Genomic DNA, 17,632 nt, shown 5'->3' on the forward strand with positions numbered 1-17,632 from the left:
TGCTGCTCTACGTCAAATCGTTGTGCATGAGCTCACCTGCTGAATGTTTCAATCGTTGTAATCTGACGTAAACGACTCTTTTGCGTTGTGTAGCTCCGGCCTCAGAGTGTGTCAGCAATTTTCTCGTTTTCGGATGCTCCATTGATTCCGGTTGGAAGTGCTCGGAAAATAGGCCCCATTTTCCATCCTAAACTCCGGAGCGAACGAGTTGGAAAGTGCCACCTGGCAGTCACGTCATGTAGGTGTTAATATTATGTTTCCTATTCTGTTGCAACGGAACCTAGAAGTGCGTGCGTGTGAAGATTGAATCAATAGTCCTCCATGACTTCGAACTGTGAGCCTGCATGTGTATGCCCGTACGTGTGAAGAACAGAGAAGGATAGTGCGACTTTTATTTGGGTATTAGCGAAAACATCGGCTAGGTTGATTGCTTGATTTTGCAATGTTTACGTCCAATGTCACTACGTGCGTTGTTGCAAGTTTGAGGTTCTAGCCTGTACATAAATCGTTTCGTGCATACTACGCGAACCATTGTTGTACACACATTCATAAATGTCAACAGTTCACATTGTCAAACTACCAAATAGTGTACCATTTTCTCCGTAGCAGAATCTAATTGCAGGTTTTTTATGGCTGCTCTGAGTGTCTCAAGTATGTGCCCGTACGGTAATATAAATGGTTAAACCAGGTGCATAAATTATCGCCACGTAAATACATAAGACAACCGATGAGCGCTATCGCCGAAGAACGACGATCGAATGAGTGGTTTATGCGTCAAACAGACGATTGCTGTTCGGCCAGTAATTGCGTTACTCATTACTCAAACATTTTTACCATAAAAATGCGATTTTCTAATGCAAAACGGTTATACCTGTGCGCAGATGTCGTATTCGAATAACGCTACCGTTACGTTTTGCTATTTGCTCTAAATTAGAATACAAATCATATGTCCAATCTCGATAAGAGATCAATACGAATAGTAGACATAACGATAGTTTAATTGGCAGATATTTTTTTGTTCTGTAGTATTTTATTCTACAGCAAAGCTATAGCTTGAAAATACAACGAACGATAGAAGTTTGATTTTGCGTTTGTTAAAAGTGACGATGAATTATGGATTAAAACGAAATATGTTTCAAAATCCTTCTCTTATACTAAACAAATACTGCAATAATCAAATTACTCGCACATGGCAACGTGAGAATAACCACCGATTATGGACGGCGAGACCAAAGCAGAAGCCAGATGAAAGGTTGGGATCATTAGTCGTTGTAGGGTGGCACAGTAGACGTGAACGAGCCGTGGGTGGTGGGGTATTTATGTTGCCTATTCATTCGCACCATCGCGAACGGACGATACCGGCAAACCGGGCCCGAGCGAGAGAGCAAATATAAGCAACACGCTCGATTGCCAAGATCATACGATGTTGTCAAAAGGTGGCCTGATGTTACCGCTGCTAGAAGATATATTACAGGGGTGGTACGCCACTAAAGCTGACGCGATTGGAAGAATCCAGCAGAGAAGAAAATATCTCCCCAATGTTGCGGAGCTGAACACCCCTGCTTGTACATCCGGAATCGGATTTATTGGCACACGCTAATCCCCAAGAAATAACACGATATAAGAGAACCTTCGAAACGCTCGTCCATCCAATCAGAACGGAATTGCATGCAAAACATAAACGTGACCTTGACAATCAATTTTGGGTTTGAAATTTCATCCCATTTCATGCGGACAAATAAACGTGATGTGATTTCATTGCCAAGGTCATATCGATCTCGCAAAACTCGTATATCCGAGTGTAGGCTCTAAATTTGTTAAAAAATCTCTAGAACATGAAAATATCTCCGCGAATAGCAAGACGTAGCAAGTTAAAATGATTTCACAGTTGAATCTTATCGAAATCTTATAAGTGCATATGCATGCCTAGTAAATATCAAGCATGCTCCGGGTGGCGGCTGGTGATTTTGGTGGCAGCTGGATGATGAGATGTAATTTGTTGAAGCCATCTAAATCGCTTCAATTTCGTAAAAACATCAACCAGAACGCCTCAAAGTCTTCATCAATGGTTGATTCGAACGATTCATTCGCTTTCAACGACCGTTTGTATTGCATAACCCCCAACGGGGCAATGACGTCATCAGTACTGGTGGCTCTCTGATGCTTCCTTCTTGGGGATAAACTATTGATTTTTCACTTGAACGCTACAAAAAGGAAACAAAAAAGAAGCATGATCTGTATATTGTCGATTTTTAGCTACATGAGCTGCGCCAGGAATGGCTCTCAATCTTCCTGCTTCTTGTTGTTAGTTGCGTACCTTGCAAGTAGTGTTCCGTACTTTTACTACGACGTCATGCGGTAGCAGTGCTCAAGGTGGTTTGGTTCGCCTGCTAGATCGTGATGAAGGATGGTAGTTCTAGAGGTCACAGGAAGGAGTGTACTGCCACGGAGCGATGATAGGAAGAAAATTGCATGACGCGCTTCGTCGTTGTTTCCCGTAGCAACGGCTCATTTCGTAAATAAATGCACAACTTATCGCATCCGCGGCGGGGTATGATTGTAATCTCTCAAGTGGATTTTTCAAATATGTGCTTCAAGTAAAATCGCTGGAAAAATGTATTCGCCGTACGGTTAGGTGCGTTTTAAAGTATGCCCAAAGAGCCACGGCACGATAATGGAGCCGCTAATCGGCTCACTTTCGCTTGATCGTTTAAATCAGCCTGCATTTGTTTTCTGGTTAGAACTAATTTAACGCTGGTGCAACAAGCTTTTGTTGTTTTAGAAACAGGTTTTTAGAACAACGCGGAAGGAGATCGCTTTTTCCCCATAGTTTGTCCTCGATAACCTGCGGTTGCTCGATTCACTTTGCCTAGTGGTCATTAGCATAAATGACACATACACCAGTGAAAGTGTCCGGGATTTATTTGCTAGAAATAGTGGGAATCCGGTGGTAGATTTGAGTTTCGTAAGCAACATTCAATATGCTCGAAAAATGCTTCATCTTTCCTCCAGCGTTCTCGTTTCCTTCGATTGCAGCGTATGCTGGAATTACTCCAGTATTCTCAACCTGTCACTAGGTCAAATGTGGTAGCAGGTTGCGTGTTCAAGGGACATCCTATCCGCCCTTGGCAGTGTCCCGATTGCGTGTGTTTGTGTGTGTGTGTATTTTTTTTTATTATTTTACAACATTCGCCCTCAGGCTGGTCCAGCTGCATCTCAGCCCCGTCACCACCGTATCAGGGACTTGCGATTTACGACGATCGAACCAAAGACGAATGCAGCAGCACATGACTCCGGTCAGGCAGCAGCATATGCCTCGCGCAAAGACAACGTGGACACCGTGCGCGGACCATCAGCTGAGACCGAGATAAGCAACGCTCGGGAACGTTGCGAAGGCGAAACAACCCCGACTGTGGGGCGCGTTTTCACGGGAATAGGAAAAAAAACAAGCAAGAGCAAAAGCGTTTGCCCTTCCACTCTCGACTCGCGTGTGTACCGGCTGTTCCGGGACAGACGGAATCACGCTGTTTCGCGGTCGTTTTCGCGGTGCTGGCTGTCCCCTTCGCTTGCTGCTGACAAAACGAGCTCCACAGCGTTTAGTTGGGTTCGTGCCGTTGCTTCGATCGGATCGTTTTTCTCTCGCCCGTTTGCTGGAGTTTTGTGTGTTTGCTGCTGCCACCGGTGACCGGTTTTTGTCCGCTGCATTCGTCCGATTCCATTCGCCGTCACTCCCCCACGTCCAGGTGTGTGTGTGAAACTCAGCGTGTGTTTATGTGCGTGCGTGTACACGGTGGGGTTGATTGTACGGATTTTTGGTTGCGTTTTTGGAGGAAGAGAAAGTTGGCGAGAAGGCCCATTTTCTCCCAATTTTCTACTCAACCGGCCGTGCAGTGGTGCGTTAATGGAGGTTTCTTCAGACGGGAAACTTAATTTATCATTCGGTATCGCGTTACTAGAAGCTAGAGAGAGAGAGAAACAGAAGCAGAGAGGTTTAGGTTTTGTGGAAAAAGTCGATCTTTATGTAACAAAACAACCAAAGCCGAGCTTTCGGTGTGCTTTTCTGGTGGTTGTGAAACGAGTGTGCCTGGCCAGCTCGCTTTGCCAGCCTTATCGCAGTTATCAGTCGATTGTTTGTTCCGCGTTAGAAGTTCCCCCTGGCAGGTTTGTTGCAATTATTTTTGCAGCGTTAATCGCAAATGCTATCGGCGGTGAGACTTCAATCGATATAGTGGAAGTAATTGTTGCAAAACACAGCGCACGTGGTTTCAGATAACTTCCAGCTTGAACCGAATTACGTTGTTCAAATGACTTGAAACATTTCCTCTGATGAATGTTGATGTTGAATGTTGAGCTCAAACTTATGCTAACCAGCAATATATTCTTTTTCAAATGATGATCTCGTATTATATCCAAGGATGATATCAATGGATCAAAATGATCTCATATCATATCCAAGGAGCGTCGAAGTACTGATTGCGGTACTATCATTCATATTATCATTTTTAGACACAGTGCCTTGTTGGCTGAAAGCTTCACAATCCGTTGCAAATTCTTTAAAAATGTTTAACTGAAGGAATGGGTTAGTTTTTCTTTCTGGCCTTTTAGTAGACTCCCAAGATCGAAATAAGAACCCTTAATTGATGTAAAGTCACCATTGTCTCTACACCTTGGCTATCTTTTCGCAATTCTCTTTACCTTTACCATGGGTGCAGCATATTTTGTAATCCGCATTTGCAAAGGGGCGTTTCGCGATATGTAAGACTTGTGGGTTCGGTTGAACCATCGTCGTTAACCGCTAGCGCTCAACTCAGCTGAGGTCAGTCAACCAGTACTACTGTGCAGGCGGCACAATAGCACACCTCCTCGCGTTACCAAACGGTCCGAGCATATATCATAGGAGCGGCTTTTTCTACCTCTTTTGTCAATGAAGGGAAAGTGACCGTCTGGGGGACAATCGTCGTCGTGTATTGTCTTACCCGCATCGTTAAGGTTGATTTTTCCGGTGAAATGTACGGGGCAAGCTACACGTTGATGAAACTATCAACCTCACCCGTAAACAAACTAGTTTATTTACACCCAATACTCTCTACGTAGAAAAAGGTGCCATTAGTCGCCCGGTCTGCGATGCATAACACTGGGATCAAGGTTCCTTTAAAGCGCCGATGGGTGTTTAGCTATAAGGAGGACGCTCTAGCCAAACAGCAGAGGTGGTCGTTGATGTAACGTTGTTTATGGACGCACACCAGCAAACCGAGCCACCTACGGACACACGGCACAACAGACGCGCACGTGGCGAAAGCGAATTTGAGTGTATTTTATCAGTTTCGAGCTTTTCGATCCACAGCAGCAGCAGCTCGTCGAAACAAGTCTTTTCCGTCAGACTATGGGCGAGTTTTGTAATAGAGATTCCGATGTGGTTGGGTAACACCGTTAATGCTCAATGTCGAAAATGCACACGAACGAGCTGGGATGGATGATCGCATGTATATCATACGAAGAAACCTCAGCCAGTATTTGATGACTGTCGTTTGTGGAAATATGTTTCTTTTTCCGTCAAAAAGGAAAAGCAGTGAACCAGAGTAGAGATGAATTTGCCTGATTGAATTTATTTTATTCAGCTACGCACAAAGGCTTCCAGCAATGAATTTATTCCGTTCCCGTTGCGTGTATGCGTTGTATTGAAGTTACGGCCAATTAAACTTATTGTGTGCTTTCTTTTCGCAGCTTAAAATAAACACAATTTACAAACAGCAGCAAAGGCCTAGGATCTATATAATAGCAAGATGTCCGCTAAAGCGATACGCGAAGCAACCGGCAAAGACATTATCAACCGTCAATTGCAAGGCGATCACGGAGCGGCCAAATGTCGGTTTGCAACTGTTTCGGAAACTACACAATGGCAGCAGCTGGTACAGGACAACCCTTGGCTGGAGACGTCGGTGAGTGAAAATAAGACTACGCAATGAGACGAGCTCATTCACAGGCTTAGATTTATGTTAGGAAACATTTTTGCTTACGCAAAGAAAGGGCACCTCCGTATGCGTGCCTTGAATTTCATGCTACGCAGTATGGCAAATTTATTCCATTTTTGTTTGTAAATAAATATGCATTTTACACTGCTGGAGATATGTTAGCATTTTTGGATGGTCGATACAATTGGTGGCTTCTTTTGAACATTCATCTGATGGTACAGAAGCACCCTTAAGGGGCAATGTGGCGAAGGTCATTTGCACACAGGGATGAAGCAACCAGCAGGAGGTGTCTGTTGCTAATAAGGCATGAAGAGATTAAACACAACGAAGAATCATCGAGAATCGGCGTTTTTTTCGTTACGATTCTTCGTCATCAAAGCCGTTTTTTAACGCTCTTCCTTTCCTAACATCTTCCTTGTAAGATGGCAAAAAAAACACTGTTACGACCATGGATAGTTTTTGCATCGTAGCCTCGCACCGTTTTACGTAAAATGTCCACTGGTCACACAGTATTTCCGTAGTGGTTCACCCCTCCATTGGGGTTGGCGAGATGAAAAAAGTCGTACACTATACTGTTGAAGAGTTTACAAAGCCTGGATAGCAAGCAAATCCGTAGACGACAATCTCGCCATGGAGCGTTATTTGCAATACAAAACAATTCCTCTCCCCATGCACACCATCATCGTGTTGTTTGGTGTTAGTACGAGAGAATATGTTTCCAAACTTGCCAATCATGTTAAACTGTTCACGTTCAAAGTACAAACATGATGAACTTGCAAAGTCGATCGTTTTGAGATGTGCCAGATATTGTAAATATGATTCAAAGACGTCATCGTGGGTTATTTCCTTTTTGAATTTAAGCTAAAGCCATTTCAATTTACACGAGACAATGATTTAAACTCGAAAAATCGATAAATGTATCTTTACAATTTTCGTATAGATCTTAGATCGTTTTACTATTAAGTATTTTTGAATATTATTATATGACATTTTTTAAATGAAGTACACATATTAAATCCCAATTGGTTCGCTTCTTTTCAGCCCCTCGTAGTCAAGCCAGATCAGCTGATCAAGCGTCGTGGAAAACTGGGACTGATCGCAGTGAATAAAAATCTTACTCAAGTTAAAGCATGGGTCAACGAGCGGATGGGCAAAGATCAGAAGGTTGGCAATGCCACCGGAAAGCTGCGCAACTTCATCATCGAGCCGTTTGTGCCACACAAAGATGTGAGAAACTGGGTGCATTGAGTTGCCAATCGGCATAACTTTTACTAATCAATTCTTCAACATGTCGGTCGATACAGAATGAGGAAGCGTACGTGTGCATCTATTCACACCGCACGGCGGACACGATACTGTTCTACCACCAGGGAGGCGTTGATATTGGCGACGTGGACTCGAAAGCCCTGAAGCTGGAAGTACCTGTTGGTCAAGACACCTCACTAGCGGACATTGAGAAGGTTTTACTGACCGAAATATCAGCTCCCAAGAAGCGGTAAGTTGAGCGAGAAGAAACAATGTGCGATCAGTGCGTTCTTACTCTTCGATTGTATTCGCAGGAGAGTCGCCAACTTCGTGTACAATCTGTATCGAATGTATGTGGATCTGTACTTCACCTACTTGGAAATTAATCCGCTGGTCGTGACGAACGATTCCATCTACATTCTCGATTTGGCCGCCAAGGTAGATGCCACAGCCGATTTTGTCTGCCGACCGAAATGGGGTGAAATTGACTACCCACCCCCGTTCGGACGTGACGCATTCCCGGAGGAAGCATACATTGCCGATTTGGACGCGAAGAGCGGTGCTTCGCTGAAGCTAACGATCTTGAACCGCAACGGTCGCATCTGGACAATGGTCGCGGGTGGTGGCGCTAGTGTCATCTACTCCGACACGATCTGCGATCTAGGGGGAGCGAGCGAACTGGCCAACTACGGCGAGTACAGCGGTGCTCCGTCCGAACAGCAAACGTACGAATACGCGAAGACTATTCTCAGTCTGATGACCAGCAGTCCAAAGCACCCGGATGGAAAGGTGTTGATCACCGGTGGAGGCATCGCCAATTTCACTAATGTTGCCGCCACCTTCAGCGGTATCATCACTGCGCTGCGTGACTACCAACAGAAGCTGATCGAGCACAACGTATCTATCTTTGTGCGCCGTGCTGGACCGAATTATCAGGAGGGATTGCGAAAGATGCGCGAAATCGGTAGCAGCCTGGGTAAGTTGTGTGTTGAATTGTCATTGTAGCAGCTTAACTTACCGTTGGGCCAATTTACGTTCTTGCAGGCATTCCGCTGTATGTGTTCGGTCCGGAGACCCACATGACGGCTATCTGTGGCATGGCGCTAGGAAAGAAACCGATTGCCAAAAGCAACAATGTGCATTTCGCAACCGCAAACTTCCTTCTTCCCGGTGGCCAACAGGGAGCCGAATCATTGAAGAAGTCCTCCACTGGCAGTCAGGATGGCGTCAACGGTGAGCAAATGTTTGCAAATGCGTTTCCTTTACTTTTAGCATCCTTTCCCCGCTGCCACACATTTCCAGCGTCGCGTATGCAATTCATTTGTTTGCCATCATTTGCGATGCTTCGGTTTAATAATTGTGCATAATTTCTTAGTTGTTTCTCCTGCTCGCATCCCATTTAGCGAACGATCCTCTAGCGACTTTAGTACCGATCATTCCACATCTGTTTCATCCGATGCCCTATCCCCCGTGTTTGTTGTACACAAAGAGTCAACTCCTTCTCGCAATAGAATGGGTGGGTTTTCTAGGCTATTGTTTAGAATATTGCTTCGTGGCACCACCTCTAGCACCTCCAGTGGTGACTTGAAGGATGAAACTGGCCAAGGTGAGGAATTTGCTACAACCTCTCAGTACTGCTACGCGAGTGCTATTTGGAAGGGAAGTGTTCACCACCAAAACGAAAGCATTTTGTTTTTATAAACATTTGTATATCATGGAGCGTATTATTGCACAGTGGTATGTTTGCTTTCTTGTTTCTGTGAAATACAAAGCGACGGTAAAATGGTTACATTTGCAACAACAACAAAATATGAAAGGTGAAGGATGCACGCTTTTGGAATGCGAAATAACATCTTGGCCAGTATTTATTCCACTTTTTGTTACAAAAATTTTGCTCCTTCGGCTATTGCGATGTTTTTTTTTTGTCGTGACGCCAGCAAAGACTTTTAATATTTCTAAGATCTTTAAAATCTATTGTGTAAACAGTTGTTTTGCCAAACTGTTCAGCATCCTTTTTCACATTAAATACTCAGCAGCGATGTGAAAAAGGATTTCAATTAGGTTTTGGCTAGTGGTAATGGTATGTGTTGATTTTTCCTCGCTCGTCTGTAGATCAAGTGATGGCTTCGTATATTTCGATTGCAAAACCAGTACACATTCATTGCTATATATATATACATGCATATGCATTTAAAATTCACATTTTATCATACTGTATACCTATTTATTTTCTTTTTTTCATTTTCTTCCTGCACGTCATCATGTGTTATGTGTTTCATTGGTTTATGTTCGCACCATTGCTTGATTCCGACAACTGATCACCTTCCATCCCTGTCTGTCCCTGAATGTTCTGTACCGACTACAATGCGGCGCCGCGCATATCGATCATACTGCCATCAACATACCCCTCATTGTGCGTGTACGTGTGTGTGTTTATTTGTTTGTGCGCACGCATGTAGCAGCTAGTAGTAGTGGCATTAGTAAGAAACTTTCTACACCCGCTACTCCTCCGGTAGGCGAAGCTGGTGCAGCACGAACCACTCAGATTGAAATCGGTTCGAACGCGCACCGTCAAATGTTTTCAAATCGCACCAAGGCGCTCGTTTGGGGCATGCAAACCCGAGCCGTCCAATCGATGTTAGATTTCGACTTCATCTGTAGGTAAGTGTTGGAAAATGCTGTCCTCGTAGGAGTGAAGTTTAAAGAACCTGGGGATTGATCAACCCATTCCTGCTTTCCAGTCGCGATGAACCGTCGGTAGTGGCTATGGTGTATCCATTCACTGGTTACCATAAGCAGAAGTTCTACTGGGGTCATAAGGAGGTGTTGATCCCGGTGTACTCGAAGATGTCGGAAGCGATCAACAAGCACAAGGAAGCGGACGTGTTGGTAAACTTCGCCTCGCTCCGTTCGGCGTACGACAGCTCAGTGGAAGTGTTGGATTACCCGCAGATCCGCACCATCGCGATCATTGCGGAGGGTATTCCGGAAAATTTGACCCGCAAGCTCAACATGGCCGCACGGGCTAAAAACGTGTCGATCATCGGCCCTGCCACGGTCGGTGGCGTTAAGCCAGGCTGCTTCAAGATCGGCAATACAGGCGGCATGCTCGACAACATCATACATTCCAAGTTGTACCGTGCCGGCAGCGTGGCTTACGTGTCCCGCTCGGGTGGCATGTCCAACGAGTTGAACAATATTCTTTCGCTAACGACGGACGGTGTGTACGAAGGCGTTGCGATCGGTGGTGATCGTTATCCGGGCACGACCTTCATGGATCACATTATGCGATATCAAGCTGACCCTGCCGCGAAGATGATCGTCCTGTTGGGTGAGGTAGGCGGCGTTGAAGAATATGAGGTCTGCGAGGCACTGAAGGACGGTCGCATCACGAAGCCGTTGATCGCGTGGTGCATCGGTACATGCGCAGGAATGTTCACGTCCGAGGTGCAGTTTGGACATGCCGGTTCATGTGCCAATTCGGATCGCGAGACCGCTTCGGCCAAGAACAAGGAACTCGCTGCGGCGGGTGCCCACGTGCCGGACTCGTTCGATGCGTTCGGCGATATGATTGGGTCCGTGTATGCCAGTATGGTGAAGGAGGGACACATTGTACCTGCGGAGGAAGTGCCTCCACCAACGGTGCCGATGGATTACTCCTGGGCCCGGGAGTTGGGTTTGATTCGAAAGCCAGCCTCATTCATGACGTCGATCTGTGACGAGAGAGGCCAGGAACTGCTTTACGCTGGCATGCCGATCAGTGACGTGCTGCAGAAGAACGTCGGTATTGGTGGTGTAGTGTCTCTGCTGTGGTTCCAACGCTGTCTGCCACCGTACGTTTGCAAGTTCTTCGAAATGTGCTTGATGGTAACGGCTGATCACGGACCAGCCGTATCTGGAGCGCATAACACGATCGTGTGTGCGCGTGCTGGCAAGGATCTGGTGTCGTCCGTGGTGAGCGGATTGCTCACGATCGGTGACCGTTTTGGCGGTGCTCTCGATGGTGCAGCTAAGCAGTTTTCCGAAGCATACGACTCGAACCTTCATCCGATGGAATTTGTGAACTCGATGCGTAAGAAGGTATGTACTTGGATCGCCTCAAATGCCTTTGTTTTTTTAAAGGAAAGGAAAGTTTTATAACATCACTTTGATTTCTATTGACTTTCACAGGGCCAGCTGATCATGGGCATCGGACATCGCGTAAAATCGATCAACAATCCAGACGTCCGAGTAAAGATAATCAAAGAGTTTGTTATGCAGAACTTCCCGGCTTATCCATTGCTTGAGTACGCGCTCGAGGTGGAGAAGATCACCACCAGCAAGAAACCGAACCTGATTCTAAACGTGGATGGAGTTATTGCCACATCATTCGTCGATTTACTCCGCAACTGTGGTTCCTTTACCAGGTATATATGCGCATTAGAAGTACAGCCAGTATAGGGCTTGATTTTCAACCGTCCGAAATCGTTTATTCTTTGCAGTGAGGAAGCTCAAGAGTACATCAACATCGGTGCGATAAATTCTCTGTTTGTGCTGGGACGTAGCATCGGTTTCATCGGACACTACATGGATCAAAAGCGCTTGAAGCAGGGTCTCTACCGTCACCCATGGGACGACATTTCGTACGTTCTTCCAGAGCAGTACAACTAAAGCTCCTGGCTTAGTCAGATTTGACTGCACGGCGAACGGAAGATTACAAAATATGCAAGCACAACAAGAAGTTAGACGAGAAGATCATTTATTTACATCATTCTAGCAGAAGTGACGCAAAAAAGCAAACGAAGGTTATTGGAGAATGGCATTCCTAATGCTCAACCGGGCTCAATCGATCGTGAGCTAGTGAAACCGAGCGAGTAACCAAACGAGAGATTACACAAGCAAAATTTTTTTTTTACGTTGTATGTCAGCGAAAAAAGCAAATATCAACAACAAGCGCATTGTGCATTGAAAATCGGATTCGGCATTGTGAAAAAAGAAAATCAAACAAAACAAACCCGCACGGTAGCTGGTAGTTATTTCCTTTCCATTTTCTTCCTATTGGTAACTAGTTTAACAAGAATCTCTTTTTCTTTGTGGCGTAGTGTAAGATCTTCGGGTTCATAATCATTTGTTTGATCATGCTCTGTGTGTGTGCCGGCTAGTTGAGCTATCATTTTTACATTCTCAACAAACAATGCATTTACGCATACGAATAGTTGCTCTGTGTAAAGCATAGCTATATCATAGTACCTCGTTTTTGTTTGGATTTTCCGTTTTACGACGGAAAATTTACGAAATCGATTCTCTTGACCATTCTTAAACATTTTCCTATGTTCGCCAATTTCCAAACGTCGCGCTTTGCGTTCCGTATCCTTAATTACGCTGACAAGGAAGAAATAATATAAATATATCTATATGTATACATCAGAAGATTCGCGAAATGAAGGTACGATTTATAAAGTCGCGCGAAGCTGAGAGAGCGGCGTTGGAAACAAAGTGAGACTTACTTTAATTTATTTCACCGCTTCCTATCGTTTCAAATTTTCTCTTTCCATCTAACGTAGAGCGTTTCTCTTCATTTTTAATGAGTAACTTAAAAAAAAGAGCGTACAAGATAGAAACAATGACGCTATATTCCATGAATATGCTAGAAAAAGTGGCACGAAGTGAGATCAATATGCAATATCAGAGCATAAGGCAACGATTTAAAGCTTATCATTTCTGAACGAATTCGTTATCATTTTCTTTTTTTTTTCGTGTAAAAGTCTTCATTGCGGTTTCTGTTGCTAATTATAAGTTTATGTGGATATGTTTCTTCTATTTTACTTGAACGGAAAAAAGATACAACAAAGAATAGTGAGAAATTAACACTGGTGTGTCTTGTTTTATTTCCTTCCCTCATTTGATATTCTCCTTTCCGTTGTATGCATTGGTTTGCTGTTTGTTTGTGTTTTTATTTATGTTTTTTGAAATTGATTTCCTCTCGACTCACAACTAAATTGAAGTAACTTACAACTATACCAAGATGTTGATGTGTAGTAGACACCAATTGTACGTATAACGGAGGTTACAGGACTTGGGCGCATCGCCGGAAAGCTCGGAAAGAGTTAATTTCCGAAGCGAAACCCTATCGTCCGCTTAGCTCAAAACTGCACTGAGTAGACGTGTGAGAAAACAACGGAAGTGTGCTCTCAGCACTGGATTGGCACTTCTCGTTAAACACTGCACTTGAATTCGGAGCTCGTTGTTGGTAGAAGGCGATGGACAGAGGATGTAAATCGCAAGCATTACTAATGGACTGCACTGCGCACTCGTAGCAAGCACAGCATTTATGAAACGGCATTTGATGTATGATCGAGGGAAACTTCGCAAGGGCTACAGCGCTATTTAAGCGTTATTTGTTAATATAATGCAAAACTGTTTCTACTGTCCATTGAAGCTGATTGGAAATAAACGATGGCTGAATTAAAAGCTATACGGCGAAGTGAATCTCCCCATCCGGAGACCTATTGTGAGCGGTTCGTCGCGGTTTAAAAAAGAAATGAATTTGATCGAAGTTAAACGAATGCATGAGATCGTGAACCATTCGGTGCGTTCGTGAACTTGGAAAACTAAAACATTAAACAAAAACAAAACAGCACTGCACTGCACTGTTCCTTCTGCACAAGGCTTATGCTCCGGCGCAAAAGCACCAATATTTCAGCTTGACTGATAGCGAATGGTAGAAATAAAATTGAATGAAAATCTAAATCGTATCCTGGTTTAATTGACGACGATTTGTACTGCTATTGAGTGTTTTTTTTTTTAATTTATATTTTTAAATTAAAATTCCTTATCCTTAGATATCCACCATGTAGATTATCTTCTATTGAAAGCATAAGGTTGATCGATGATTGGGGCCGAGGCTGAAGGATCCGCTCACCATCGAGAATCTCCTCTTCATCCAGCTTTTGTATTGGATTTCTGAAGGTAAAAAAAAAATGTTGAAATTATGGTTTAATTGTGAAGCATTTTATGTGCAAATAAAATTCAAAATCATGATTTAAATTCCTTTATCAAATCACATCATCACTTATTAGTTGGTTTCGTTTTGTGTAATCGTTAAACTAATTTATTGTTTCTACTTGTTGAAGAGTAGCTACTGTTGATTGTAACCATTCCATCGATTCCAAGAACTAGATGGAGCACCTTAATCAGTAACAAGGATTCAGTACGGGAAGGAGATTAAAAACCATTTCGCCAATATTTTAAAAATATTCACGGTGCTAACGGGCGACAAGATATGCATTTATTTATGCTTGGTCAGCTTGGTTTAATTTTTGCGCACGATGTTGAAGTAAATTATGCTACCCTAAAAAATGTCTGTTAAATAAGCGTGTGAGAGAAAGAGAGCAATGTCCGCGATTGGTTTGAACATAGTACAATTAAAAATAAACAATTAAGTTAGATAGTTTCAATTAAGAAAAACCTTCAAATACATTTTATACAGATCATTAACTTAAGACCGCGTGGTTGTGAATACAATATTAACCCTTAGCTATACATCTCCACCGAATCTAACGCTCATAACGACAATCCTGTTCGGATCAGCAACTGGTCTGCTTCGGAGGAATGCAAATTTTAACCTCGAAGAGTTAAGTTTCAACACCAATCCATTGGGCGCTCTTTGAGGTAGCCAATCAATATATCACTTAGCCTGGGTGAGTGGAATGTAATGTGGACTTTCCACAATTGGAGCTCTTTAAAAACTCAACTATCACGGAGCTTCAAAAACACTACTTGTTGCGATTTCAGCAGCCAACCTATTCTATTAACAAGTGAGGCTCTTGAAACTTTACATACAGTTAGTGCTCACAGTTAAAGAAGCCGTTTCCCGAATTCATAACTACTCTCATCTCGCCCAGTTTTGAGCTGGTTTTTTTATTATGAGTCGTGTAGTAAGGAACAACATTATTCAAAGCGATAGAATAGGATAAAGAATAATTTTTGATTAGTACCGATCGACAATTTATAAGTTTTATTGGCTGTCCGTTTATTCTTTAAACACATTTTTTTATGCCTAAATTTTACATATAAAAAAAATATTTTATTTAAAAATTTGTTTAATAATTTTCATAAAATTAACTTTTGAAATAACGAACGCTAAGAATTTCATCCTAGAAAGCATTTTTAAATAGACCTATTATAGGCGCCAAAACAAGTACTCATTAATAAGAAATGAGTGCAGTTGAGGTCACGTTTTTTTTAACCGAATAGTGAATAACGTCCTTTATTGTTCTGGTACAACATTTACAACCTGGATTGATGTACTTCACTTTTCAGAAGATCATTTTGTGCCATAGTTCTGTATCAATTTTTCTCTTACGAATCTTTGTGATAATGTTCTGTTAGTTTCTAAAATTTGATTTACGTCATAGTTGAATCTAGCTACTGGAGGCAATTAAATTTTTAATGTGTTTTAATTCAAGATTAATAAGGACATTTAATTCTCTTTTCAGTTCTGGTCAGTGGTACGCCTGGCAGCATGTTATATCCATCAAAACATATCACAGTATTTAACGAAATTGAACTACATATCCTCTGCAACAACATTTACACCAATACTATCGAACAGAGGTAATATTATCAGCGAACTGCGGAACAAAAAAGGAACTAAAAGTTTGAAAATGGCTTAGCTTGCTAATTGAACTTGCTCGTCAGACGAACAATGTTGCCATAAAATTCCCAATTGCGGAAATAGATAGCTCATCAAATCGCAGGAATAGATCATTGGCAATCGTCAAAGAGAGAATTAATTACACTCATTGATTTTATTATCCATCAACGGAAGTGTATAATAAAGCCTGTTGATTGGTTATTGTAAGATTGTTTTTTTTTGTGGGAACATATGTTCAGCTATATATGTACATAACTTAAGTGCATCGATTTCAAAAATCAAATGCAGAAAAAAATATAACTTCTCGAAGATATATTCATACTAAAGTTGATCATCGTCGTGTCCGAAAGAAATGCATTCGATGCACATGGTGAGATGAAGTCTTGAAGGCAAAACCAGATGCACTTACTTGTGAAGTGTAACTTGACTCATGTTTGTTCAGAGAAATGCAAAAATAAATAACCATGTGATGTGCAGTCTCATGGCCCGGACACGGTGTTTCAACGGCTGCACGGCATCGACCGAGCAATGGCGGAAATTGGTGCGTTGATGCTAAAAAATTATATCTTATCCACATGTGCCTGTGTGTGGAACCGCTATTTGAGACTGCACTCGGGGGCTGCAGCATGTATCGACACGCGTGTACATTTTTCTCGATAATGATTCCGCTTTCTTCTCGTTTTTGTCTGCGATCAACGAGAGCGCCCTTTTCCACTAACCTCTGTGCAGATTTCGACTTACATTGTCGTAATGCGAAACCGACCCAGCGAGTACGGTTTACCCAGGCGCTAAAAAGCACTTTCATGTCCACAGCAACAGGTGGGCGACTCAGTCACTCGGAAGAGTAGAACAAAATAACCCACTTGCGTTGGGTTGGGTGAAAAAGGCCGCTCTAGCGGCTGCTCTCAGTGAGTGATTTCCTTGCTGTTGCTGTTTTATTTTCCTCTTGTTGGTCACGCGGCAGGAGACGGCAGCAACATTAAACATGCATTGCACTACGGCTGGAAATGAAGATGTCGTACCACGGGGGAGGTTTTCTTTGCAGATGCACTGCTACAAACCGTTGCCTGACCGTTGACCTCTGCTTGAGATGCGTGTTGTGGGGTTCGTGAAGGAAATGGCCTCTTAATAGGCCCTTTCGAAATTCGGGGTAGGCTCGCAGAGCCGTGCCTTTGTAGCGACTGACATTGACTTACTTTTGGGCGTCTCACGTTTGGCATTGGCATACATTGGCCCCATTGAATATCGCGAATTCTGTAGTTCATTTGTAGTAAACTGATCAGTGTCGAATACATGCACTAAAGCTTAACAATCCTCGTGAGAACAAGCTTTTTTGATACCTCGATAGGCTTCAAAGCTGTTGCTGTTAGACGGTTTAAATTTTTAAGATTCATCGACATTAATTACCGTACCGAAATATTGTAATTTATGCCTAATCAATCCAGCCAGCGCATTAGAAAGAGGCCTGTATACCCCAACGACACTGATCCATTATTAAGTACATCTCTAAGAACATCTTTCATCCTGGATTGGCTGTGGGTTGTGTTCTCTGTTCATAAAAGCCCCACAGACACCAAGGATAGCTGCATCACAATTGAAACTAGCACAAACAGAGGAAGTTTCCGAGTAAAGTACCCAAAAGTGAGTTGGCAACAAACAATAAATATCTATCACTTCATATTTACTACATTATTATAAAGTTTATGATCATTGAAATACTGGCTAAAAAGGTGGATGATGTGAAGTAACCTTTTAGAATTTTTTAGCCACTCAACTGAAC

General features: G+C 42.9%; 1 protein-coding gene across 1 annotated transcript; it reads left to right on the forward strand.

Moving 5' to 3' along the window:
- Positions 1-150: 150 nt before the first annotated feature.
- Positions 151-13,946, forward strand: LOC128726507 (ATP-citrate synthase). Its single transcript, XM_053820321.1, has 11 exons — positions 151-238; positions 5,725-5,939; positions 7,014-7,199; positions 7,277-7,467; positions 7,532-8,193; positions 8,262-8,450; positions 9,677-9,697; positions 9,740-9,878; positions 9,959-11,297; positions 11,388-11,623; positions 11,699-13,946. The coding sequence occupies exons 2-11, from the start codon at positions 5,784-5,786 to the stop codon at positions 11,865-11,867; spliced, it is 3,288 nt and encodes a 1,095-aa protein (XP_053676296.1). The 5' UTR covers positions 151-238; positions 5,725-5,783; the 3' UTR covers positions 11,868-13,946.
- Positions 13,947-17,632: the final 3,686 nt, after the last annotated feature.

This window comes from Anopheles nili, chromosome 3 (assembly GCF_943737925.1).
Source record: "Anopheles nili chromosome 3, idAnoNiliSN_F5_01, whole genome shotgun sequence".
In the NCBI taxonomy this organism is placed as follows: Eukaryota; Metazoa; Arthropoda; class Insecta; order Diptera; family Culicidae; genus Anopheles; species Anopheles nili.

Bases quoted from the DNA above. Each gene is read 5' to 3' on its own strand.
- LOC128726507 (XM_053820321.1), top strand. From the start codon at position 5,784: ATGTCCGCTAAAGCGATACGCGAAGCAACCGGCAAAGACATTATCAAC. The intron at 7,468-7,531 runs GTAAGTTGAGCG...TTGTATTCGCAG, and splicing joins ATATCAGCTCCCAAGAAGCG to GAGAGTCGCCAACTTCGTGT. The intron at 9,698-9,739 runs GTAAGAAACTTT...CGGTAGGCGAAG, and splicing joins AGCTAGTAGTAGTGGCATTA to CTGGTGCAGCACGAACCACT.